This window comes from Suricata suricatta, chromosome 1 (genome assembly GCF_006229205.1).
Source record: "Suricata suricatta isolate VVHF042 chromosome 1, meerkat_22Aug2017_6uvM2_HiC, whole genome shotgun sequence".
In the NCBI taxonomy this organism is placed as follows: domain Eukaryota; kingdom Metazoa; phylum Chordata; class Mammalia; order Carnivora; family Herpestidae; genus Suricata; species Suricata suricatta.
Genome location: NC_043700.1, coordinates 154,580,402 through 154,606,027, shown reverse-complemented (window position 1 = coordinate 154,606,027; position 25,626 = coordinate 154,580,402). Strand labels below are relative to the sequence as shown.

The 25,626-nt window shown below is 42.2% G+C and overlaps 2 protein-coding genes across 7 annotated transcripts in view; one reads left to right on the top strand and one right to left on the bottom strand.

Moving 5' to 3' along the window:
- The window catches only part of DCUN1D4 (defective in cullin neddylation 1 domain containing 4), a 133,504-nt gene extending 127,376 nt beyond the window's left edge, over positions 1–6,128 (top strand). For 4 of the 6 annotated variants that reach the window (XR_003911483.1, XR_003911480.1, XR_003911479.1 and 1 more), the window contains one exon: positions 5,823–6,128. The gene's annotated coding sequence lies outside the window, so the exon portion shown is untranslated. The remainder of the gene's footprint in view (positions 1–5,822) is intronic. The other 2 variants (XR_003911482.1, XR_003911481.1) reach the window with 1 other exon arrangement.
- On the bottom strand, positions 1,500–25,405 carry LRRC66 (leucine rich repeat containing 66). Its single transcript, XM_029945950.1, has 5 exons — positions 25,283–25,405; positions 22,786–23,286; positions 11,323–11,492; positions 5,862–6,051; positions 1,500–4,001 (listed from the first exon to the last, which is right to left on the bottom strand). Exons 2-5 carry the CDS (start codon positions 23,279–23,281, stop codon positions 1,720–1,722), a joined length of 3,138 nt encoding a protein of 1,045 aa, XP_029801810.1. The 5' UTR covers positions 23,282–23,286; positions 25,283–25,405; the 3' UTR covers positions 1,500–1,719.
- Positions 25,406–25,626: the final 221 nt, after the last annotated feature.

The window sequence follows — 25,626 nt, the reverse complement described above, 5'->3', positions numbered from 1 at the left end:
TGGGCATGCTCCTTGGGGAAGGAGCCATTAGATAGGGAAAGCTTGGAAGAGAAAGAATGGGAAACATGAATGGATCCATGCCCAGGACTGTAACAAGAGCTAACCAGAGGGATTAGCCTTGACCACAGAATGCTGACTTCTTCGACTTGGGGCTAAGGAGTGAGTGTGAATACGGATAGTAAATGGGGTAAGGAATGAGGAAGTTTCTTCTTGACACGCTAAATTTTTTCAGTGAAAGTTCAAGGACAGGGAAATTTCAAAATAGCAATTGTGAACAACCAGGGAGAAATTGATCTGGGACCAATGAAGACCTCAAAAGTTTGCTAAGATAAATGAATAAATGATTGGTTTAAATGGTGTAAACTTGAATGCAGGATGAAGTGATAATGTCATGAGATAGTGTTGGAAAGTTAGGAAGTATCCATATTATGGAATTTGGTGTTTATGTAGGTAGAGGGGAGCATCAGAAGTTTTCTTGTTTTTGTTTTTGTTTTAGTAATCTCTACATCGAATGTGGGGCTGAACTCACAGCCCTGAGATCAAGAGTCACATACTTTATTGATTGGGCCAAAAATCAAAGATTTTTGAGTAATGGAGAGATGAAGAGAACATAAGACATTTTGGGGGTGAGTGAGGGCAAGAAGAAGGACTAATGGTCACAAAAAGGTCTTAATATAATCTAGGTGATAGATAGGGACGTGCCTTATTTGGGAGTTGAGAGTAGAGTTTACAAACGTAAGAGCCACTGAGGAGTTAGATCCTATAAGACTATTGGTGATGCCAACAGGTGGATTAAGGGCTGGTTAGTTCCTTTCCCCAAACTCAATCACCTCCCATCCTAATCCATCCTAAATATACACTCTAAGTTAAAAACAGGGTGTTTTCTATGCAAAAACTGGTTTGACATAAATTGCGTAGCTCTATCCATACTGCCACACTTAAATGTCTCCTTGTATAGACGTGGAGGAACTTCCACTGCATAGAGCTTAGATCTAGGAAATAAAAGATGGAGGGTCCAAGTGAAGTCAGAAATGTTAACTGGCTTTACTGGGTGGATGTTATGATACTATTGACCAAGAAAGAGAATGTGGGAGATCATGTTTGTGAAGGAAAATGATGGATTTTAGGCCCCAGGATGGTCTACGTGGATTTGGGCAATTGGAGTTGAGAACGTGGGTGTGAGGCATGGGAGGTGGGGCTGGGGCCTCGTCCGGAAGATGCGGGCATCATCTCTATGGAACTGGTTGTGAGACAGTGGGGCCCAAGGAGAGTGGGGTGTAAGAAACACTGGGAGGAGATCCTTGAGGAAAATGCTCTTTGAGAGGGCAAGCAGAGGTGGCGGGGGGGTGGCGGGAAGGAAAAGGAGAAAGTGCCAGAGAAGTGGGAGGATGAACAGCAGACCACAGCTCCTGACAGCCCGCATTGAAGGGTCACACTAAGGAAGGGCTAATCGAGGATAATGGCAGAGGATCTTGTCCTTGTACAAAACGTATCACTTCTGTTTTTGAAGATTGATTTTTAATTTACTGTTTGCTCTACAAAATGGCCCCTCTTTTAACATACCTTATGAGGACAAAAACTATTTAGAGTTGCTCTGAATCCCCGCCCCCAACTTTGTAGTTTCATGATTGACTTTCCGAAAGCTGTGCTGTCCTTTGTGCAGAATTTGTTAAAATGTGTTCAGCAGCTCTGTCCAGTGCTTTGGTCTGTAGTAAAATGTTATTTGAATTCCGTTTGACTTTCAAGTTCCATGTCCTGGTCTGTGTCGTAAGGGAGCTGGTCCTCATCCAGAGAGCCAACTCTCAATACGTTGTTCTGGGTCTGCATTTGAGTATGGAAGTTAGAGTCCTCCTTTTCTGACTGTGACACACCCTCTTGTGAATATGTACCCCAGTTTCTATCACCGAAGGGCTCCTGTGTGCCTACTGAGCTGGTGACATTGGGAGGCTCTTGTAACCATGGCCCCTGGCTCCTGGAACTGTTTTCAGCATAATCCCTCTCTCCTCGTTCACACTGACGAGCTGGTTCGCCACCATAGGACTGTTGAGTTTGGCTGCTGACCGTTCTGGAATCACAGTCGTTAAGAGGACATCCAGACCCCTCATTTGCATCAGTGTCCATCGGGTGGGAATTCATGTGGCCCCCTTCATAATTGTGTTTCGAGGGCCTTAAATTTTCACCTGTGGTGACTTTGAAAGGAATATCATTTTGAGCTATGTTTCTTCCCTGAATGTAAGGGTCAGATGTATAAATGTCTAAGTCTCTTTCATGATAGTCAACCGGATCAGAATCTGAGGGAGCTTCAGGAGAACGTGGTGGTGTTTGTGGTACAACATCTACACTGAAAAATTCTAAGTCTTTAAGTGAGCACTGCCACTCCACTGCCTCAGATTGGAGAGCCCTGGCATAATCATAGGTGACCTTACCTGGGATCTCGTCACTGAAGGGACTGTCGCCCGGTGATCCAGGCAAGGTCAATGCATCCTCAACGGTATGAGTGTTAGAGGCACTTTCCAGCTGTGTCTCATATGAACCAGAGTCTGGACCAGAAATGAGAGGTTCTTCAAAACGATCCTCCTGATTCTCACATTCCCTCGGAATCTTCTGGAAGGTGCTGTAGTCCTCAGGATCCTCTAATGACGTAACATTGTCCTTCCTCACGCCTGAGTGCTCATCCTCCGGGGGCTCGCTGGCTCTGTGGCTCTCCTCGCCATATGCCTCTTCTTCAGCCGAATTTCTTGCATCGTCCGAACTTGAACTGAGGGTAAATAAAGACCCTTCATCAGAATCGTAGTTGCTGTCCAGCTCGTACAGAGGGTCAGAAGGACCATGTTTCTGCTCTGGTTCCATGGTAGCGAGAGTGACACGCAGGTCATGGCCCCATCCTGGAGGAAGGACTGGTGGGAATGGATTCATCTCTCCTGGGTCACCGAGCATGACCTCCCTGGGGCCGGCTGGAAGCCCTTCCCCAGCACTGGCCCCCATGAGCCTTTGCTGCTGCATGTCCAGCAAATTCGTGCAAGGACTTGCTTGCATTTCCTCTGAAAACTCTGAAGGCGAGCATGCCGTGTCCCCTGTTTTCTCATTCTCTGCGACCCTCTGTGCTTCCGTACGTGTTTGCATTTCTGAGAGCGAAGCTGTCATTCCTCTTGAGAAAGGCACGTTTAATTCATCTGAATCACTATGAATTGAGCCAGGGCCGCTCAGCAGTCTGCCAGCTGTCGCAGGGACGCCCACTGAAGGCGGGCCGGGAGAGTCTTCCCAGGCCCCAGTTGCGTAATTTATTTCTCCAAGAACGTCTTTCTCGCACATGTGAGCCTGTCCTGCGGGAGTCAGGTGCTCATGACCAGCATTTGGCTGTCCTCGGAGAACGGACTGGGCCCCCTCGCTGTCACTCAGAAGCACGTCATCCTTTCTACTCCCCGGCCCGCTGTGGTCCCCGCATCGTCCCCTGCTCTGCTGGCCGCCAGGCTCGCTTCTGCCCTTTCCTGGAGTGCCGTCCGGGTCAGCAACAACATGGGGAATGGCAGGGGCTTGCTTCTTACGGAGGGGCAGGTCCGTCCTTGGGTGCTGGGTGCTGCCCACAGCTTCCATGTCATCACAGAAGCCCTCATTGGAATACGCGTTATCCGAACCGGGCCTTTTGTGTCCGCACCTCTGTTGCCACAGTCTGTCCAGGAAAGGCCTTGCGAAAGCCCCCAGGCAGAAAGCCACGAAGAACGTGATGAACACGGCCAGGCACACCGCTAAGGCCAGGTCCTGGGGGGCCTGCTCCTTGGCAGGGCTCTGAGTCCATCGCGGCAGCCGGCTGCGCTTCCTGCCGGGGTGGGTGCTGGCATGGTCCTTCCTCCCCAGGCTGGAAAAGTGCTCGGAGTGTCCCTCCTGGGTCCTCTTGGCTTTGCCTGCTATGAGGTTTTTCATAGGATTCATAGTCATCACAGGAAGGTGGGTCTCCCTGGAAATCCTGCTTTGGGGAGTCCAGCGGGGTGCCTCCTCGTTCCCTGAAAGAGGGGTGGGGGAAACACGGTGAGTGGACACTGAAGGAGGGTTCTGGTGGCTGCAGAAGCTTGTGCGAGGCCCCCTCAGTCCTCATCTAACTCTACCTGAAGTGTGTCAGTGCTTTACTGATGGATCAGTTGATGGTCCAAGCCCAGTAGTATGTCTGCAGCTCCCTGCACCTGCGCGCGCGGCTGTCAGGCTTGGATCTGCTACTCACGGGCCTAGGGGGTTGCGGGTTTCTTAGGCTTCTCACCCGACTGGTGCCCAGGGGAGGAAGGAAGCAGAGCGGAGGAGACAGCCAAGGCGCTTCTCCTTCCTCCGCATCCTCACCTACCGCACGTTTCCAAGAACATTCCATTAGGCCCCTACGAGGCCCGCTCTGGCTCTGCCCACATGCACAATATCATTTCCTCACCACACCCCGGTGCTGGGAAATAGCAAAAACATTCAGGTTTCTCGCTAGTTCCTGACGCTTCTGCCTCCCATACCCAGAGAGCCAGTTGTGGCTGTTGACAGAGGAATGAAAGAGGGTGGCCGATGTTAAGACCTCTCTCTGATCTTCATGGACTTCTTCTAAACCTGGCAAGTGTGGCCATGCTTCTCCTCTAGTGCGGGCCTGACCAGAACACAATCCAGGGCTCATTAAAACACACTTCCCAATGAAATCTGGCCATTTGTAGGAAAGTGGATGGACCTCGAGGGTGTCATGCTAAGTGAAATAAGTCAGGCGGAGAAGGACAGATACCATATGTTTGCACTCATAGGTCTGACAGGAGAACAGGAGAAACCTAATGGAGGACCAGGGGGAGGGGAAGAGGGAACGAGAGTGGGGGAGAGAGAGGGATGCAAAACTTGAGAGACTATTGAATGCTGAAAATGAACTGAGGGTTGAAGGGAAAGGGGAAGGGGGAAAAGAGGTGGTGGTGATGGAGGAGGGCACTTGTGGGGAAGAGCACTGGGTGTTGTATGGAAACCAATTTGACAATAAACTATTTAGAAAAAAAACACACTTCCCACCTGACACCCAGGTAGGGGATTGAGATTTTTAGCCAAGATAGTTTTGTTTTGTTTTATTTTTGATACAGAGAGAGAGACAGAGCATGAGAGGGGGAGGGGCAGAGAGAGAAGGAGGCACGGAACACGAAGCAGGCTCCAGGCTCTGAGCTAGCTGTCAGCATAGAGCCTGACGCGGGGCTCGAACCCACAAACGTGAGATCTGACCTGAGCCGAAGTCAGAGGCTTAACCGTCTGAGCCACCCAGGCGCCCCTAGCCAAGATAGTTAATGGCAATAAAAAAAACACCATTTTCCAGAATGTTCGACTCTAGTAACATAGTCTAGCATTGGGGAACGTGTCAGAGAATGAATTAAAGTATACTTTTGAAATACATATGTTTCATTTCTGTCTGTTCAGAGGGTTAGTAAGCATTTTATTGTATTTTAATTGCAGTATAGTTAACATACGGTGTTATTGTCAGGGGCAAGCACTTTAAATAATCATGTTTCACGTGGTAAAAGTTCTTTCTTTGATCAAATATTTGTTAAGAATTGGGATAGAAATGTGACAGGCTGGGGCTTTCTCTCCCTGTGAAATTTCTGTCTTTGACCAAATCTAATTTTTTCTGAGTTATTTAAACTAGGTTTCTTTGAGCATGGGCAGAAAATGATTCATGAAGTGAGAGAAACAGTTAGGTGGCAGTAATTATTCCGTGACACAGTGTGTAGCTGACTTAATGCCATAATCAACATTCTTGCTTTCAGGGACTGTCACCGTTTCAAATGAGACTAAATTTTTCATGGGAGTTTTCTTTTTTTTCCATTCAGCTGGAACAATTCAGAAAAAAAGGGGCCCCCCTGACTTACCTACAGACTTGCTGCAAATTACATTCCATGTTCTCCTCCAGGATTCAGAGATGAAACTTCGGAAGGCTGCCGTGCTCTCGTCACACTGCCATCGATTACCAGCCACGTCCACCTCCAGATGGGGACGTTCTAGAGCGATGATCATCATTGGTAGGATGGTGGTCAGAACATTGTTGCTGAGGTCTACAGCCTGCTCAAGAAGGAACAAATTTAGGACAGTCTGTGAATAAAGGCATTTAGAGACAAAATAAACAATAGTTACAGATATTGCTGACATTTCTATGGAGACAATAGGAATTTTGCACTGATTTGGACATTCGAGAATACTGGGTTTAAATTTCTGCTCTGCCTCTAGCAACCCTACGAGCCTCCGCAAACTGTTCACTTTTTAAGAGCCTGTCCCCAGGGTTGTCGTAAGGATTAAATATATGTGAAGCTTCAAGTATGGTGTCTACCTCTATTAGGGGCCCAATCATTTTCCCTTCCTTCTTTCCTATGAGTTGTAATTTGAACTGTTAGATAAAACTTAGACTCCCTGTTGTTATCAAGGTCTAGAATTAGATACCAGGTCTAGAATTTCTAGAAGCCCTGTGATCTTGAAAGTGATGGAAGACGCTGGGTGAGGAGAGCATCGAACACAGAAGCGCTGTGGCTGACCAGAAGTAGCGGGGAGATCTTCTGTATCCACTGTTATCTCCAGGGTAGTAGTGCATTTCCCTGCATCCGTGGATGACTGGTCTACAAGACGACTAATTTTTCTAGTTTGATCAGAAGTGAAGGGGAGGGACGCCTGGATGGCTCAGTCGGTTAAGCATCCAACTCTTGATTTTGGCCCAGGTCATGGTCTCACAGTGTGTGAGATGGAGCCTCATGTTGGGGCCTGGGCTGTCAGCCCAGAGCCTGCTTGGGTCCTTTCTCTCCCGATCTCTCTGTCCTTCCCCTGCTCACGTGTACTCTCAAAATAAATAAACATAAAAACAAAGAAAGAAATGGAGGGAACCTGTGGCTCTGGAAACACAGGGCAGGGTCTGCTGGGGTTGGACATGGCCGTGGGGTGATATGGCAGGAAGAGCACTTGGGTGTGGTTCTGGCTACTGTTAGTGGATGCTGCTGTGTGCAGGGCCTTTTGTCAGGTGCTTCCAGTCTCCCCAAAGCTTCCTCAGAGGAAGAAACTGGGCCAGGTCCCACAGTACGTCCCACAGACCCCCTACGACCAGTGTCGTACACAGCAGGTGCTCAGTACATAATGGAGGAAGGAATGAGTGAATGAAATGGCAGAGTTGAGGGCTGATCTAGCCCTAAAGCTGTGTGCCTTCCTCCCTCAGAGCCTGATCTCCCACTGCACTGGAGTGCAGGGCTGGGCGGGGGAGGCAGCGGGAGGCAAAGTGGGGGTTATGGAGCTTGGGGAGGGGCAGTTAGTAATTAGAACAGAAAATCATAAAAAAAAATGCAAACCTTGCTGGAAGAAGAAGCAAAAAAGAAAAAAAAAAAAGAAAGAAAGTGGGCCATGGATGAAAGCCAGAGAGACTGAATATTATCCAGGTCAATTGTTTTATATAAAAAAACCCAAAAAACAGTGCTGATGTCTTGGGTTATATAAATTCCTAAGAAGAGCAGATTATAACAATAGTGTCATGACCAAGCCCACTACATGTAGAAGCAGAATTCTCCTTGAACTTGGGTAGTGAGGGCAACCTTTCCAGTGTCAAGTAACCAAGCAGTCGACTCCCAAGGGAAGGTTGCCAAAAACAGAAAGTAGGAGATGGGGGGCGGATTGGGGAGGGGGCAATACAACCACTTTGCTTGGCCTGGGCTGGCCTGGGTTCGATAGCGTTCTTACGTATCCCTCCTCAGCAACAGAGTGAAATCCTCCGATGGTTTTCAGGTAGTTACTTTCTTTTTAGTGCATAGCTACATTTCTGTCACCCTAGCATCTTATTATATCACAAATGATGGGGCTGAAAACAACACTGACGCCAGGACAGAAAACTAATAAGATGATTCAGGAGGAATAATTTCTGAAGAAGGATGAAAGCAGAACAGCCCGACTTGACTAAGGAAAGAAGCCATCCACCGTCATCTGAAAGGGGTGGACGTTACAGGAAGACTGGGGAGGCAGCTAACACAGCTCCGCAAATCGCTGCATCTAGGAAGAAGGGAAGACACAGAACGCTGGTCGGAAACGTCAGTTTACACGATCTCGTTCTATCTAAACACGATGATGAATTTATGCTTTGAAAAATCGATCTGGCTTCTGGAAAGATTCCCACATGGGAAAACACACAGCATAGCGCAAGTATTAAATACATCTCTTAAACAAGAAGAAGACATCTATGTTAATATTCAGCTTTCTGGTACCAAATATGTCCATCGAGTTCCAAAACCAGTTTTTGGTTTTTTTTTTTAGAGTTCTTGCCAAACATGTAGAAGGGATCATGGAGAAGGAGAGATTGTATGATTCTGAGCATTTCAGGGGAAGCAAGAATTCCAGAGGATTTAACACATTCCTGGGGCTGGTGTTTCGTTGGTCTGTAGCACCTATTGCCTGTGAGCTACGGAACACTAACAAAGCACAGTAAAAATGCTCAGGAAATAAAAACAGACATCAGGCAACCACATACCCAGATCCACTTATAATCAGTATACAGTGTGTTAAATGAGGTTCCCAGGCAATCTGACAACCTATTTGTGGGGAATGGGCAGCAGTGCCAAGTTAGTTAAGTGTGCTTTCTCGTCTGCTCTAATAATTACTGGGGCAAAGTTGGTCCCCAGTGATCCTGCCTCCTGGTATTCATACCCTTGAGGAATCTCCTCCCCTGAGTGTGGGCAGGGCCCGTGACTTGGTTCTGAGCAACAGAATGTGGCAAATGTGGCGTCACTCCCACAATTATAGTAGATATGTTTTTCTTGCTCACAGGCTGTCTCCTTCAGGCTCTAAAGCAAGCTGCTGTGCTGTGAAGTGCTTGGTGTAGAGGCCCACAGGGCACAGAACAGAGGGCAGGCTTTCAGTAAGAAATTGTTCCACAGCTCACAGGATTGGAGTCTTAGCGATAACATGAGCTTGGAAGTGAATCCATGTCTGGTTGGGCTGAGTCTCGAACTCCGGCCAACACCTTGACTGCAGCCTCCTGAAATAGCCTTAGCAAAGGATGCAGGACTCTGGCTTCCTGAGCCCCCAAATTATGAGATAATGTGTGGTTTTAGGCTGCTAAATTAGTAGTAATTGTTACGCAGCACTAGGTAACTAATACACCTTTTCATGATCACCCACTTAGTCATTCCTTTGTTCAACAAATGTTTTAACTATGTGTTATGAATTAGACACCTGCAAAGCACTAGAAAACAAAGTAGATTACAATGTATGTCCTCCGAGAGCTTGAGGGTTATGGGGAGACAGGCATTAACAACTAGCCATACCGAAACGAGATGATTTCTGTTGTGATGAATGCAATAAAGGAAAAGCATAGCATATTATAAGTGTATATAAAAGGGCAATTCATGCAATCTGGAGGCCCCAGGAAGGCTTCCTTGAGGAAGTGACATTGGAGGGATTCATCAGAGTAGCTCTTCCAAAGGATCGGCAAGTGGGGAGGCCTCGGTCTGAAGATAGAAGGAGGAGGGTGAGCAAGGGGAGCGTGGTTTGCAGTAAGACTGGAGAGGCAGGCAGGGGCCAGCCTCTCTTTGTGCAAGCTTAGTAGGGCTTCTAATAAGAAGTGGCACATTCATCTTTGTCTGTTAAATGAGTGCAATACTGTGGCCACTTAAGGATTTCTATATGCACTCTTTGTTTCTAAAGAGCTTGGGGCGCCTAGATGGACGCCTCTCTCCCTCTCTCTCTCTCTGTCTCTGTCTCTCAAAATAAATAAATAAATAAATAAGCATTAAAAAAAAAAGAGCTTGTTATATTCCAAATACTGTTCCAAGCAGTTTATGTGCATTCAAACCATTTGATTCTCATAACGTTCTATGAGAAAGGAATGAAGTCATCTCTGTTTATTATAGTGAGAAAACTGAGGCACGGAGAGATTCGATAACTCGCCGAAGATTGCGTGGCTGCAAAGTGGCAGAACCTCGATTTCGACTCCGGCAGCTGAGCCCAGGGCCACTCACCTCGCCATCGCTTCGCTGGGCTGCCTTCAATAGCAGGGGGACTTGGGGGGCCCTGGGTGAAAGGGGGGAGTTGGAAGTTTCTTTTGCAGTGATACTTAAGTAACAGTTTTCATAAAGTTGGGAAAAATGAGCGATGGAAACGCAGTCTAATCTGATGGCCACTAGCCACATGTGGCTTTAGAGCACTGACGTGTGACTCGTTAAGTTGGGAGGTGGGTATGAATAATATGCACCAGGGTTTGAAGGCTTGGCAAGAAAAACAATGTGAAATAGCTCAGTAATAATTTTTATATTGATTACATGATTTTATATTTGTAAAAAATAATACTTGGGTATCCCGGGTTAAAAAATATATTACTCAACGAAATTCACTGACTTATTTTTACTTTCTGAATTTAGTTACGAGAGCCTCCAGAACTGCATGTATGGCTCACAGCGTGTTTCTCTGGAACATGCACTGGCCTACATGGAGAGTGAGCGTGTGTGACGGAGGATGTGGGGGACTAAGTCTCTTCCTGAGACATCGCTAGATGTCACACTGGAGGCCCCTTGGCTTCTCTAATGGAGTACTGTGGGGAGGTTTTACAATATCCCCCAGAGAAGAAGGAGGTGGGACACAGTGCTTGGGGAAGGGGCGGAGGCTGCCAAGCCCAGAGCAGGGCTTTGGGGTTCTTCCCCCTCTCAGCTGTCAGTTCTTCAGTGAGGGTCATTGCCAGGTGCCTGAGAGACAGGTGTTCTGGCTCCAAAATGTGATGTAGAGCCCCAGGATGGGTCTGATGTTCAGAAGAGTGTGTGGCATTTGGTAAGTACTGTACAAGTATGAGCTGTTATTATTATCATTTTTATTAGTTAGTTCCCGGTTTGGGTTTGGAAGCCACAGTGTCACAGGCCTTCAGGCCCCCTATCATCCTGGGTTGCTGATGTCTCAGCGTTGGACAGGGTGGCTCAGGAGAATCCCCGCAAGGGCTCCAGATGGCGCAAGACCCCAGGGACTTCTGACCCGCCTTGCAGCTCAGGGAGGGGGCCTCCATTATAACTCCGATTTAATTTCTTGCCAACTGGTAAGTGGAAACTCGGAGCTGGGTTTAATTTGATTTAGAAAAATAATGTGCCAATTCTTGGTGCTGAGTATTTTGCTTGAGTGAACTTCATGTCCGTGACTGAAGCATTTGATTTTTTGAGGCAAGAGAGAGACTCCAGAAATTTTAGCAGACTCTTAAAACAGATTTATCTTTTTTTGACTAATAGCCAGTACTCCTGGGCACAGAGAAACTGTCCAATAGAAATATTCTTCTAATATGATTGCCCATATGTCTGTATATTGGAAATATTCGAAAAGTCGTTTCATAACCTGTAACTTCTGGAGGTCGTTGAAGGCTCCTGGATGAATTCTGAATATCTTGTTGCTCTTTAAGTTGAGGTTCTCCAGCCGCGAGCAGTTACGAAAGTCAGACAAACCGATCTGTGATATCCTATTGAATGACAGATCCAAACTCTGTAATGACTTCAGTTTCCATAGTCCTGTTAAAAATAAAAAGCAAAATAAAAAATAAATGGGTGATATTTACTGTCACATTGATCATGGTGAAAAAATGGTGTCACGCTATGTGGTTCTCAGCGGAGAGGTGGCTAGACACAGTATGGTACAGCCTTGGTGCAAGATACTGTGCCGTCTGAAAAGGAAGGGAGGACCCGACGGAACAGGAGGGGAAAGGTCAAGTTGCAGAACAGCAGAGCGTAGGGTTCCAACATTCTTGGGGAAAAAGCCACATGCAAACAGATGCATATGTTTTGAGCAAACAGAGAAAAAGGCCGGGAAGGAGATGAACCAGAGGTATCGATAGAATAAACATTTCTAGGCATTCACGTATGTTTCAGAGGTAATAAGTGGTAGCTAGATTTTGTTTTCTGACAAAATAATCTAACTGGGTTTTGGTCTCTGTCTTTGTATTTCACTTGACTCCAGAGAGTAACTGGGAGGTCCATTCTGGCACAGAAAATAGAGGCTGAGCAGGAGGCGCCAGTCCTAGCAGACTTCCAAATTTGAATACCCTTCTTAGCCTCACAAGGAAACCCTGCATTTCTACGTTTCCTTCTGCTCTGTTCTCACATATACTTCGAGTCTTTAGCCAAGAAGGTCCTCGTTGTCAGAATGAGCTGCAGAGAGAGGATGACTTACTTCAAATAGCTGTATACCTGTTATTGTATGTTCCCATCAGCCACAGACAGAGTAAGAGATCAGTAGGACAACACAATCAAAACATTATGAGCAAGGCACTTAGTGCTGAGCACAAGCAGAGCGCAGAGTCCTCGTGTCTGACTGGGTGATAAGACATGCACACAAGGAGTCACCGGTTATATAAGCAGTTACGTCCCCACCACCCAACAGTAAAACTAACTTGTCAGCCTCTCCATTAAACAGTCAATCCCTTCAGGGCGGAAGTCACATCTTTGTGAACTCTCACAATGCCTGGAATATACTATGTATTCAATAAGCCAGAGGTCACGGTATTTGACCTTCACAGAGATTTAGAAGTTATTGAATGAACATTAAAGATGCAATACAGAACTCTTCACTCCTAGCTTTCCTTGAAAAATGGGAAGTTCCAACTGGCACAAGACACTGCTTGGTTAGAGTTGAATGAGGGCTGCCTGCTTTAGTTGGGGCAGACACTTAGCGAAGGTGATTTCTTTGTACTCATGCCTCTGTTACAACCAGGAAAACAAAGGATAGGCCAAGAAGCTCCCTGTTTAAAAAAAAAAAAGGAGGGGGAGAGAAGCAAGCCTGATATTCAGCTGGTAGGTGCTAGTCAGAAATGCTTCCTTGTTGGTTTGGAAATAACCACTGGGGAGCGTTCCTGGGATGCTGCATTGCTCTAGGTTCTCCAGTGAGCCCCCCACCCCCAAAGCAGGACTCCGCCCCATCATGACAACTAGAGAGCCCAGGCTACAGTCCAGTTGTTAAATATTTTGAATATATAAGCCCTAGAGGTGGAGAATATGTTTACACATTTTCATTTGCAATCATATGGGTCTGTGAGAAAAAAACAGCATAAGACACCAATATGAAAGGAGCTATAGTTTCCCTAACATTGTCATGACCCTCACCTGGCCTATATATGGAGGTGAGCTCATAGTTTGCTATACTGTCTCACTGCTTAACTGAATTGAACATGAACTCTAGGAGTTCAGTAGAGGGAAGAAATTATTTTTAAGACTCCTATTTAATTGTATGCTCTCTTTATGCGTTAAGCATGTCACAGACCGCTCCTTTTAAGCCTCATAAAGTCCTGGGAGTTGTTACCATTTTGTAAATGACAAAACCTAGGTCTGGTGAAGTTAGGAACTTGCCCAATGTCATAGTAGGTGGAGCTCTGGAGCTAGGATTGAAAGTCATATCTCTTAACCACCATTACTGTGTAACCATGGACATTTCATACAAAAAGGGGAAGAAAAAGGACGGGCAGGCCCATGTTTAAAGCCAAAATAGTATAACGTGTAGTGGTAAAATGGATGACAAGACTAGCATAAAGACCAGGGGAAGTGAAATGGAAGAATACTGTTGTAAGTTTCCCATGTTATAGGTAAGTAGTATAATGCCACATAAAAAACAGACTATGATGTTAGGATGTGTATCAGAAACTCCAACACGACCCCTAAAACAACACAGCAACAGCAAAGAATTATAGCCAGTAAGCCCACAAAGGAGATAAAGAGGGTTAATTTTAAAAAATACACCATTAATGCAAAAAAAGGCAAAGGGGGAACTAAAAATAGAAGGGACAAATGGAAAAAATTTCAAGATGATAGATATAAATAATAGTTTAAAACCACCAATTAAAAGGCAGAGATACTCAGTTTGGATAAAAATTCAAGGGTCAACTCTATAACTCCTATAAGAAATCCACTTTCACTATAAAAACATGAATAGGATACATGTTAAAGGATGGAAAAAAATAGTCTTTTCCGCAAATGGTGCTGGAATGATTATATATCTTTAAAACTTCTTTATGCTATTCATACTTATGTACAAAAATTAACCCAGACTATTTTAAAACTATCTAAACCTAACTGTGAAACCTATATTTAAACCTACATGTAAATAGATCATAAACCTAAAATGTAAAAAAGTAAAGTAGTAAGACTACTAGAAGAAAATATAGGAAAAATATCTTTGTGACTTTGGATTAGGCAAAGATATCTGAGATATGACACCAAAACACAATTTATACACCAACAGATGAACTGTACTTCACAAAAATAAAAAATTCTACTCTTTGAAAGACACTGGTAAAATAATAAATACTCAAGCCACCAACTGGGAGAAAATATTTGCAAATCACATATCTGTGAAAAAATCTTGTATCCAGTATATATAAAGAACACACAAAACTCAATAGTTAAGAAAATTTACAAATTGGCCAAAGATTTATAGAGATCATCAAAGATACACAGAGGACAAATAAGTGTACAGAAAGATATCTAATGTCATTAATCATTAGGGAAATCCAAATGAAAACCATAATGATATACCACTATACATCAATTAGTATGGCTAAAGTTAAAAAGATTGACCATACTTGGGATGGATAAGAATGTAGGACAACTGAAATTCTTAAATAATGCTAGTGGGAATTTAAAATGATTCTACCACTTCACACAACACGGGCAATTTCTTCAAAAGTAAATGTTTACATTTACTTAACATAAAACTCAGCCATTCTATGCCCAGGTTATTTTCCCAAGAGAAATGAAAGCATAAATCACCACAGAGACTTTGTATCATTATTAATGTCAACAGGAACAGTAGTGATGATCCCTCTTTTATCTCTGAGACTGGCCATTTGTGTTAGTTTGGCTAGAGAATTATCAATTTTATTTTTCTTTTCAAAGAAACACATTTTGGTTTTGTTGATTTTATCTACTGTTTCTCTGTTTTAAATTTCATTGATTTCTGCTGCAGTTTCTGTTATTTCTTTTCTTCTGCTTGCTTTAGGGCTACAATGCTCTTATTTCTTTAATTTCCCTAGGTGGAAACTTACATTATTTTTGATTTTAGACTTTTCTTCCAATGGATGCTTTTAATGCTATACATTTCCCTCTAACCACTGCTTTTGCCACATCCCACATATTTTGGTAAGTGCATTTTCATTTTTCACTTAGCTTAAAATATTTTCAAATCCCTCTTGAGATTTCTTCTGTGATACATGTCTTATTGTTTAGTTTCCAGAGATTTGAAGGTTTTGCAGCTGTTACTGACTTCCAGTTTAATTCCACTGTAATCTGAATCTTTGCAAAGAAGATGTGGTATATGTATATTTGTGTGTGTGTGTGTGTGTGTGTGTGTGTGTATACACACATACACAATGGGCTATTATTCAGACATCAAAAAGAATGAAATTTTGCCATTTTTAATGTCATGGATGGAACTAGAGTGTCTTATGCTAAGTAAAATAAGTCAGTCAGAAAAAGACAAGTACCATATGACTTCACTCATATGTGGAATTTAAGAAGCATGATTTCTGTTTATTCAAGTTTGTTAAGATGTGTTTTATGGACCAGAATATGGTCTGTCTTGGTAACTGTTTCATAGAGGATTGACAAAAAGGTGTATTCTACTGTTGTTGAAGGGATTACTGTATACATGTCAATTAGATTAAGTTGATTGGTAGTGATATTCAAGTCATTTGCATCCTTATTGATTACTCGCCTGGTTACTCTATCAGTTGAAAGGTGAGTGTTGAAAGTCTCCACGTACAGTGCGTTTGTCTATTTCTCTTTTCAGTTGTCAGTTTTTTCCTCACATATTTGACTCTCTGTTAGGTGCATTCACATTTAAAGTGATTATGTCTTCTTCAAGAACTGGCCCCTCTATCCCCTTTATGCAGTGCTTTATCCCTGATAATTTTCTTGCTCTAAAGTCTCCTTTGTCTGAAACGAATATACCTACTCCACTTTTCTTTTGACTAGTGTTTATCTAATGCTTTATCTTTCTCCATCCCTTTAGCAGCAGCTTTATTTATAATAGCTAACAAAGAGAGCCAGACTGTCCACTGACCGGTAAATGCATATCCACACAATGGAATTCTGGCAATGAGAAAGAATGAACTTTTAATACATCAAACACCACAGATGAATCTCAAAATAATTATGCTGAATGCAAGAAGCTATACCAAAAATAAAAGTTCAATCACATGATTGCATTAAGATGAACTTCTAGAAAACGTAAACAAATCTGTAGTGTGAGAAAGGAGATCAGTGGTTACGTGGGCAGAGGAGAGAGGATGGGTAGGAAAGACATTACAAAGAGACCCGAGGAACCTTTTGGGGGTGATGTATAATTCAGTATACTGATAGTGGTGATGGTCTCACTGGTCAGGGTGGTTCAGAAAGTCAGAGGACAGATCAAAAGAGTGCTCAGAACATGGAGAAGCAGGAGGCTCCAACCATGTCTAGACTTACAGAAGCCTGAGAAATAGGAACAAGACTGTAGATGAGTACTCTGAACTTCATATAAACTCTGAACTTTTGCTCTTTGGAAATCACCTTCAGTTACCCATTGTGCCTCAAATCAGAGAAGTGACGGTCATAGCAAAAACTGGGATGGGAAACAGAATGAGAGACTCAAGGTGATCAAAAGGCACTTGAGGGGAACTGCCATTTTTGAGCACCTATTATGTGCCAGGGACTGTGAGAAATGTTTCACATCATCACTCTGTGTTCAAGTTTTTACAAACACCATCTCTAACCCTCACATCCTCCCTGAATATGCCATTATCTCCAGTTAAAAATAAGAACCGGGCAGGGTTTTTTAATAGCTTAAGTGACTTGTTTAAGGTCAATTAACAGAAGTCTTAAACAAGAAGTAGAGATGCACAGAAGAAGGGTATAAGAGCAAATAAGGAGAGCGGGACCAGAACATCCTAAGCCTGGCGGGGTGGGGGTTTTGAAGGCAGAGAGTTACAAGGAGAGCCCCTTATTCACTCCCTTCATAATATCAAGCTAAGATTTCCAAACGGAAGGAAAACTTCTGCAGATGGGAATTAAGACTATTGAGTTCAGTTATGCCCCTTATGCGAAGAATTCCCAGCTACTTCCAATTTTAGAGAATTAAGGTTTAATTAAAAAAAATTTTAATGCTTATTTTTGAGAGAAAGAAAGAGAGAGAGTGAGCTAGCATGAGTGGGTTGAGGGGCAGACAGAAAGAGGGAGACACAGAATCCAAAACAGGCTGTCAGCACAGAGCTCAACGTGGGGCTGAACCCACAAACCGCGGGGGATGGTGATCTGAGCTGGAGTCAGATGCTTAACAGACTGAACCACTCAGGTGCCCCAGGATCAACTTTATGGAGAGAACTGGTGAGGGTCCTATAAATGACTTTGTTTAGGGTCTCCCAGGATAGAGTTGGGAAATCTGAGTAAACTCCTTCTAAGATACTTGGCTGTGTTTCTCAATGGGGGGAAATACGTTCTTTAAAAATACGGCATGGTGAATCAGTGTCCATGGGATGCTCAGATGAAGGAAAGAGTCTGAGACATGCATTCATGGCTGGGCTTGGACCTCAGAGGGGAGATTCCATGTTTCAAGAGGCTAGAGTCAAACACTGGGGCGGCGGGGGGTGGGGGATATGGAAGCACTTTCATGGGGATGAAATTATTGAACTGCTTTCTGATGGTACATGAACATGGGAGGCAGGAATCTGATTACCCTTTGCTTTTAAGAAGCCAGAGGTATTTTATTATTTCCAAGAAATTATTTCAAGGTCTATTAGAAGAAAGACCACAGAGGGTACGCCCAGACATTAAATTGCCTTAGAAACATTCCTTTGGACTATGAACCTTTAAATGCTCTCCTACGAGTGATAACCTGATAACACAGAACAATGATATTCAGGGTTTATGACTTCGAGCTCAAAGAGTATTAAGAATTGGAAGAATCTGGAATGGTCCTAGACAAGAGGTTGTTTCCTAAGGTCAGCCCTCAATGTGGTCTGTTTTATATTCGTGAGCCAAAGACCTTGCCCTCTTAGCTTAATGACATATATTTCATTTTGTTATTTTAGAACCTGACTTGGTTTTGAGAATACATGTTGTTGGTATTTCCAAAATCCAATGGCAAGCAGGAGGAAATATTTAATTACTTAAAAATTAAAAGAATACAATGGGTGCTTGGGTGGCTCAGTCGGTTAAATGTATGACTTCAGCTCAGGTTATGATCTCATGATTCATGAGTTCAAGCCCCACGTCAGGCTCTGTGCTGACAGCTAACTCAGAGCTTGGAGCCTGCTTCAGATTCTGTCTCCCTCTCTCTCTGCCCCTCCCTTGCCCATACTCTGTCTCTCAAAAATAAACTTTAAAAAAAATTTAAAAGAATACAACATACTTTTGTTTTTACTGTACACTGGTTATGTTTGTTTGTTTGTTTTTCTTCCACCAGTATCAAAAGTCAGGTATTATTTCATCTCACTTGTAACACATCTATCTCTTGGGTTCTGGAATTTAGTGTGTTAATGTCAGGCTGTCAAATCTGGTCTGTTAACCTAGTTGGAATTCCAGTAAGATGTTGGCCCTTAGCCTTTTCCAGGCACTCCAGTCACTTGATGAAGGTGGGGTAGTATAACTGGAGAGTGATTCCATTGTCGTAAATGTTTTAAAACTGATTTTTCTGTGGGAGGAAGGTGGCATCATTAGTAAGGTTAAAGTCACGGCTAGCTACTATTTTGTAAATTGCATTGGCTGGCACCTCCTCTGGGTGTTTTCCCAGCATGAAGCTTGTTGGCAACATCACAGCTGACTCTGAAGATAGGGGATCGGTTGACACTGGGTTAAGTCAGTGTGATGTCACTCCTACAAAGGTGGCCATTCCTGAAAGCAACTGTTTGTTCGTCATATAAACTCTCACCATTTTAAGGCTTGGGACATGATTTATAAAAGTACGCATGTGGTACAAAGCCAGTTGCTTGATTGCTACTTTCTGAGAACCTCTAATTTATTATTGTTTTAGATGGGTGCAAGCACTTACATAAATAGTTAAACACAAATGACTCTCTGCTTGTGAATTACAGTGGGCCAGGAGTTCCATCTACTACAATAGTTATTTAACATTTTAAAAGATAGCTTGTGATTTAGACAAAACGGAATTTATAATTACAGTTTGTTTCTAAATAGACTGTTATTCTCAACTTGTGCCAAGAGAGTAAAAATAACTAATATTTGCAAAGTACTTTACAAGCATACAAAGTACTTTTCACATATTTTAAAAGCTACCATTTATGATGCCAAGTACCATGTTAAGTTAGGTTCTGGAAATACATTTTTTCCTTTAGTCCTCACAACAATTCTATGGGTAAATATTACATTATCCAGATGTTACCTTAAAAAATGTTTTTAAATAAACTCTCTCCCCAATGTAGGGCTCAAACTTACAAGCCCAAGATCAAGAGTGGCATGCTCTACTGACTCGGTCAGCCAGGCACTCCCCAATGTTACCTTTAAACAGGGTTAGAATGAAGGAATCAAAAAAGAGCAAGAGGAAGGTCAGAAATAGAATGGTATTCCAGGCAGCACCTCTCACTTACCAACTTCTCCTCAAAATAGGATCTCAAAGACAGAGTAACTAAACCACCATTACAGAATCCTAGAACAGCGAAAGGATGTTACAGGGGACTCAACTGACATGCATGAGGATGCTGGGAAAATAACTCGGATCACAAAATGCTATGGTCACTAAAAGAACTCTGAATCATACCCAGTCAGATGCGGGGCTTGCACTGGTCTTCCGTCATCAGTTGGTGTCGTTAATGTCTCCCTGGTTTCAGTTGCTAGAATTCTAATAGAAACTCAGATACAGGATTTGCTCATTTCACGTTTTCCCCCCTCATTTGTAAGTTTAATATTTTTCCTCGTATTTTGGGAGGCAGGAGTTCAACTCGGAAAAGGAAGATTGGGCTCTATGTGCATTTTACAGGGATGCTTGGTCCTGAATGGAATTGTATTCTCTCCAGCCTCCAATGAGCTCTGGGGAATTCATTTGCCTTAAGGAGATATGTTCTGTGGTGCGATAATATTTTCACATATTAATCTTTTATCTCCATTTCTCTCTTTCCATTTCTTCCTATTCAAGCAGAAAGAAGGTTCTGTGTTAGTTACCCCAGGGAGTCACAGTGGGACGCAGAAGGCAGAGGAGCCTACGGGTTTTTCTGGTTTTTCTAAAGGCCTAAATCTTTAGAGGAAAAGAATGTCTAAGATCTAGATAGAGGTCATTGTGTCTTTCTTTAGAGTTAATTAATTAATTAACTAAGTTAGACAGCAAGATCTGGGGAGGGGCAGAGAGGGAGACAGAGATTCCCAAGGAGGCTCCACACCGTCAGTGCAGAGCCTGACACAGGGCTTGAACTCATGAATTGTGAGATCATGACCTGAGCCAAATCAATAGTTAAGACACTCAACCAACTGAGCCACCCAGGTGCCCCTAGACAGAGGGTTTAAAAAAAAAAAGTGCAAAGAATTTTCTCCAAACTGAAAAAATTAAAAGAAATGTTCTCTGCCTGACAGGAGTAAGGGATACACACACACACACACACACACACACGCACACACACACTTTGATGCCTTGTCAAGGTATAAGATTCTAGACAGAGCTGTGGTACAGATTTGGAGAAAGGCAGAGGAAAGCCCATGAAAGACTGATATCAAGTACAAGTATCTCCGCATCCCATCCCCAAGTGAATGGGGGCCCAGAATCAGAAATTATGTTGATTTATAGACAATAGAAGGTTAGTACACTTGAATTTGTGGGGTTGAAAGTCACATGTACCATACTATTTAAAAAAATGCTATATCATATGGATATGTGTAACTATAATGATGATCATCAAAGAGTTATAGCAAATAATATGGAAATAAATATCCCTTGATAATCCAATATGTACATATAAAAGCTATTCAGTTATTTAAAATATTATGAGATTTCTTAATTATATAAAGATGTTCAAAATATACTGTGATATGAAAACATGAATTATGAAATAGGCAAAGTATGATTGAACTTTGAAAGAAAAATATGTCTTAGGTGTAAAGAAAAAACTGAAAGAATATATAGGATTTAGGGATGCTGACTCCCCACACACAGTAAAAAGTTTATATATAATTTTGACTCCCCCAAAACTACTAAAAGCCTATTGTTGACTGGAAGCCTCACCCATAAAAGAAAGTCAATTAAACATTTTGTATGTTATATGTATTATATACTATATTCCTATAATAAAGTAATCTAGAGAAAAGAAAATGTTATTAAGAAAACCATAAAGAAGAAAAAATATATTTACAGAACTCTACTGTGTTTATAAATAACAAAATCCATGTATAAATGGACCCATACAACTCAAACTGCATTGTTCAAGGATCAACTGTATTACATGAGGGTCTTCAATTTAAAACAAAAATTTAATTCCTAATGTTCTACAAATAACAGGTGTTAAAAATAATAAACAAAAAATTATAAAATAAGATGCAATCAGTTTATGCTTTACAGTGAAAATCCTGCACATTGCTTTTATGGAAACGCTCAGGGAAAGAAGGCTCCTCCCCACTTCTCACACAGTTTTGTGGATATGGTGGCTCAGATAATCTTTCCTTCACCTGCCAGGCTATTATTGTCAAAATGATGCTTCAAATAGACCAGAAGCTGGAGGAAGAGCAAAACACTAAAAGTATGAAAGAACTTAAAATAAGAGAAACTAAATATGCATAATTTGGGATGGAGAAATAAGTGACAATATTATGCTTTCTTTTTTAATATAGTGCCTCATATAAAGTAAGTACTTAGCAAACAGTGACCAAGACTAAAAACAAACAAGGAAAGGAAATTGCGTAGCTCTCCTGAATATAAAAAAATCACAAAGGAAGCTAGGGATTATGAATCTGACACATTTTTTTATGAAAGCATTGGTGATTACTTAAAGAGCTCCAACGTGTAGACTACTGAATGTCAGAATGGATGAAAATTTATTATAACAGAGGATATGTGGAGTATCCTGTTAGAAACCAGGATAAAGAATTCTGATTTTCTGGGGGCTCCTGGGTGGCTCAGTTGGTTAAGTGTCCGACTTTGGCTCAGGTCATGATCTTCCAGTTCCTGGGTTTGAGCCCTGCGTCAGGCTCTGTGCTGACAGTTCAGAGCCCAGAGCTTGATTCAGATTCTGTGTCTCTCTGTCCCTCCCCTGTTCATCCTGTCTCTCTCTATCTCTCAGGAACATATAAACATTAAAAAAAATTAAAAAAAATTCTGATTTTGATTTGATAATAAGAAAGTTTACCTATTGATTATACAACAGTGTATTTCTAGTCTACATTTGGAAGGCAACTAGAAAAGCAGATACAAAATGTATTCTAAGAAAAGAAAAATTACAAACATGGCAACATACTTAATTTGAATTGGGCTACATATTGAAAGTATACGAACTAGTTATTTCTTAGTCCTTTTCTATATTTAGTAACAAATATATGATAATCAAAGTAATTAAAAATCATGCATTATTATTTAGCACTTATATACTTCCTAGTGTCTCTTGACAAATCTACGTTACATTAATGTAAGTTATAATAATGGGGGATTAAATTGCATTGACTATGAATTCCACATATTATAACTTGAAATTCCACTGAGGAACTCATTTATTTGTTCTGATAAAATTGGTTTACTTTCAGCTATTTCCTCAAAACCGAAAACAAACATGGAATTCTAATGTGCATAAAACATTAACTCTCCACATGCTCATGGTTTGGTCTAGTCCATCTTTAAAGCTGTACTTACCCTTAGGAATGTCACTGAGCTTGTTTCCTTGAAGAATTAACAACTTTAGAAATGGAAGCCCACGTCTCAAGCTACTTCTGTGGCATTTCTGCCCCGGTGACCTCAGACTGGGTAGGTCCAACGAGACGGAGCTGATGGAATTGTTGCTGAGGGTTAGTATTTCCAAAGCATGGAAGTGTGCAAGGGGGCTTAAGGTTATTTTTGAAAGGAGATGGTTACTGAGGTCCAGATGTTTTATATTGCAGTCTTCTTTTTTCATGTGAGACTGTAAGAGAGCCCTAAAGAAATGGGCACTTGTGTCCACTGTGGCTGCTGACTGTGGTCCGTCCGCAGGTGTATCTTGCTTTCCAGTGAAAAAACAATTTTTCAGGAGATACCCCTTCTGTTGGCACTCAGAATTGAATGAAATATTGCTTTTCCTTGATGGGTTCATCATTGTTCCAGTAAAATAAAGACCTATTAGCATTGTTACGACTCTGAAATGTAGGTTTTTCATAATGCCTAGAGGAAGGAAAATGAATTGACTTATTCAAAATAACGTATGTAAAAATTAACAGTGAATATACAGAAACTTCAATTTTAAACTTAAGATTCAGGAAAATTATCTTGCCTTAATTGCCAATTTAAGTGGATGTTTGATTTCTGAGAAATTGGGGCTTTAAAAAGAGAGCTAAAAAATGGTAGAGTCTACAGTTACATTTATGTGACATTTTAAAGAAGCAACTCCCCTGATTTTTCAGAAAATACATATTCACATGGGCCTTACTTCTGTGTCTGCTTTTCTGGGAACATGCAGTCTGCAGTTTTCTTCAGAGTGAGGGAAACCTACCAAGATTCAAGACTTGTGTTTTCTTGCTGGCCATTAGTACTGAGCAAAGTCTATTACGCTTATCTACAGCCTGTAATCAGCTACGTGGTTTATTATGTGAGTAATAAGCCATCCAGTTACACGAAACTGTGAACCGTATGGATGGAAAGTTCAACTCACATAGGAGACTCTTGATTTTTTAAAATGAAATTAAATTTTTTGTGACTTTTCAAATTATGTTGAAATTATTTAGATGCAACATAAACAAAATGGGTTAAAAAGGAAGTTCTGCATCAGAACCATGAAGATGTAATAAGATATAGAAATATCAAGTATCTTTTTCACCAAAGACTGAGAAGAAACAGAATTTCAAAATAAGTCTTTACAAAGTACAGTGGCTAAATGTATACACAAAGATTTTTTTTAAAAGAAAATGGGATAGATAATGCCCTCAATGACAGTGAGTTCCCAGAAGGGAGTTTCTCTGTCTGTCTCTCCTCTGTCTCTGTCTCTGTCTCTCTCCCTCGATTCACAAAAGTAACTCTTGCCTGATTAAAAAAAATTTTTTTTAATGTTTTATTTATTTTTGAGACAGAGACAGAGCATGAGCCGGGAGGGGCAGAGAGAGAGGGAGACACAGAATCGGAAGCAGGCTCCAGGCTCTGAGCTGTCAGCATAAAGCCCAATGTGGGGCTTGAACCCACGAACGTGAGATCATGACCTGAGTCCAAGTCAGAGGCTTAACCGACTGAGCCACCCAGGTGCCCCTCTTTGCCTACATATATAAATCTCTCCCCCTGACCTGCTCACTTTAAATTTTCAATAGTCTGTCGTCTGTCACTATGCTGTTTGGGTGAGCAAGTGCATGGAGTGAATGAAATTTAACACCTAACTTTTAAGCTTTGGTTTCATACAAGGTCAATTCTCCCACCTTTTGAAGGGCACCTATAACCAAGGACACATGGCCAGGAGGTGCAAAGGTGCTCTACCACATGGAGGAGTGATTTATTTTTATAGTGGCCTCTCAGACGATACCAGAACTTGAATTTGTACAGATATTTGTTTCTATATTCAAAGCCGTAGTCATTGTAAATACTGCTGTTTACCAAGTTAATGTGCCTCATTCATAGGCACATTACAGTATTAGAGGAACATAGGATTGAAAAATACTTAAGGAGGCATAAGTTAGATTTTCATTGATCTGGTTCTAAATTGAAGAGATTTATATATTAATTAATAGATTTGAGTTCAAAAAAGCTAGATAAGGATAATTTTAGGTCTTAAAGTGAAAGATGCTAATTTGTAAAAAAAAAAAAAAGGTTACATATACTACATACAAATGTATATGCCTTGGGTAAGGAGCCACAGCGAACTCCAGAAAAACTTACTGAGGAAATTGAAAATAATTAGGTAAAATGTTAGATTTTAAATGGACACATTCAAAGCTAAGTATGAGGAAGCAATTAGAGTTACTGCGTGCGTGTGTGTGTGTGTGTGTGTGTGTGAGAGAGAGAGAGAGAGAGAGAGAGAGAGAGAGAGAGAGAGAGAAGAAAGGAAAAACAAAGAACAACAGAAACTGAAGAGACCATTCTTCTAAAAAAGAAATAAGTTAAAACAATTAGAAGACAAAAGCAGAAGGAGGTATGTTTGATGAGATGTAGAAAGCAGCTGACAGGTTCTCGGGCATACCTTCTGATTCTTCCGTGGTGTTCACAGTCCTCTCCTAGCCAGGTGGGGAGCACGACCAGCGCCTCTGAGGCTCCGCCCACCGGCCCGCGGAGCCTGCCTGCCCACCCATGGCAAACCTTCGCCCTTTCACGGGCCAGGCCCTGGCCTCCTGCCACAGTGACGGCAGGCACACTCCCCTGGGACACGAGGGAGGAGCCCCTACAACGCACACAGGGTAGGACTCTCCAGACGGGAACTGTATAGCTTTGAACTATGAGCTCCAGGATTCCAGCGACATTACATACATGCCAATGTATTTCAGTATTATCAAGCTATATTTAAATCCGTCATGTTTGTATGACTAA

Coding starts and splice junctions, on each gene's coding strand:
- LRRC66 (XM_029945950.1), bottom strand. CDS start 23,281: ATGAAAAACCTACATTTCAGAGTCGTAACAATGCTAATAGGTCTTTAT. Junction 11,493..22,785: donor GCTCAGTGACATTCCTAAGG/GTAAGTACAGCT, acceptor TATTTTTAACAG/GACTATGGAAACTGAAGTCA. Junction 4,002..5,861: donor AATTTGCAGCAAGTCTGTAG/GTAAGTCAGGGG, acceptor CCCCTCTTTCAG/GGAACGAGGAGGCACCCCGC.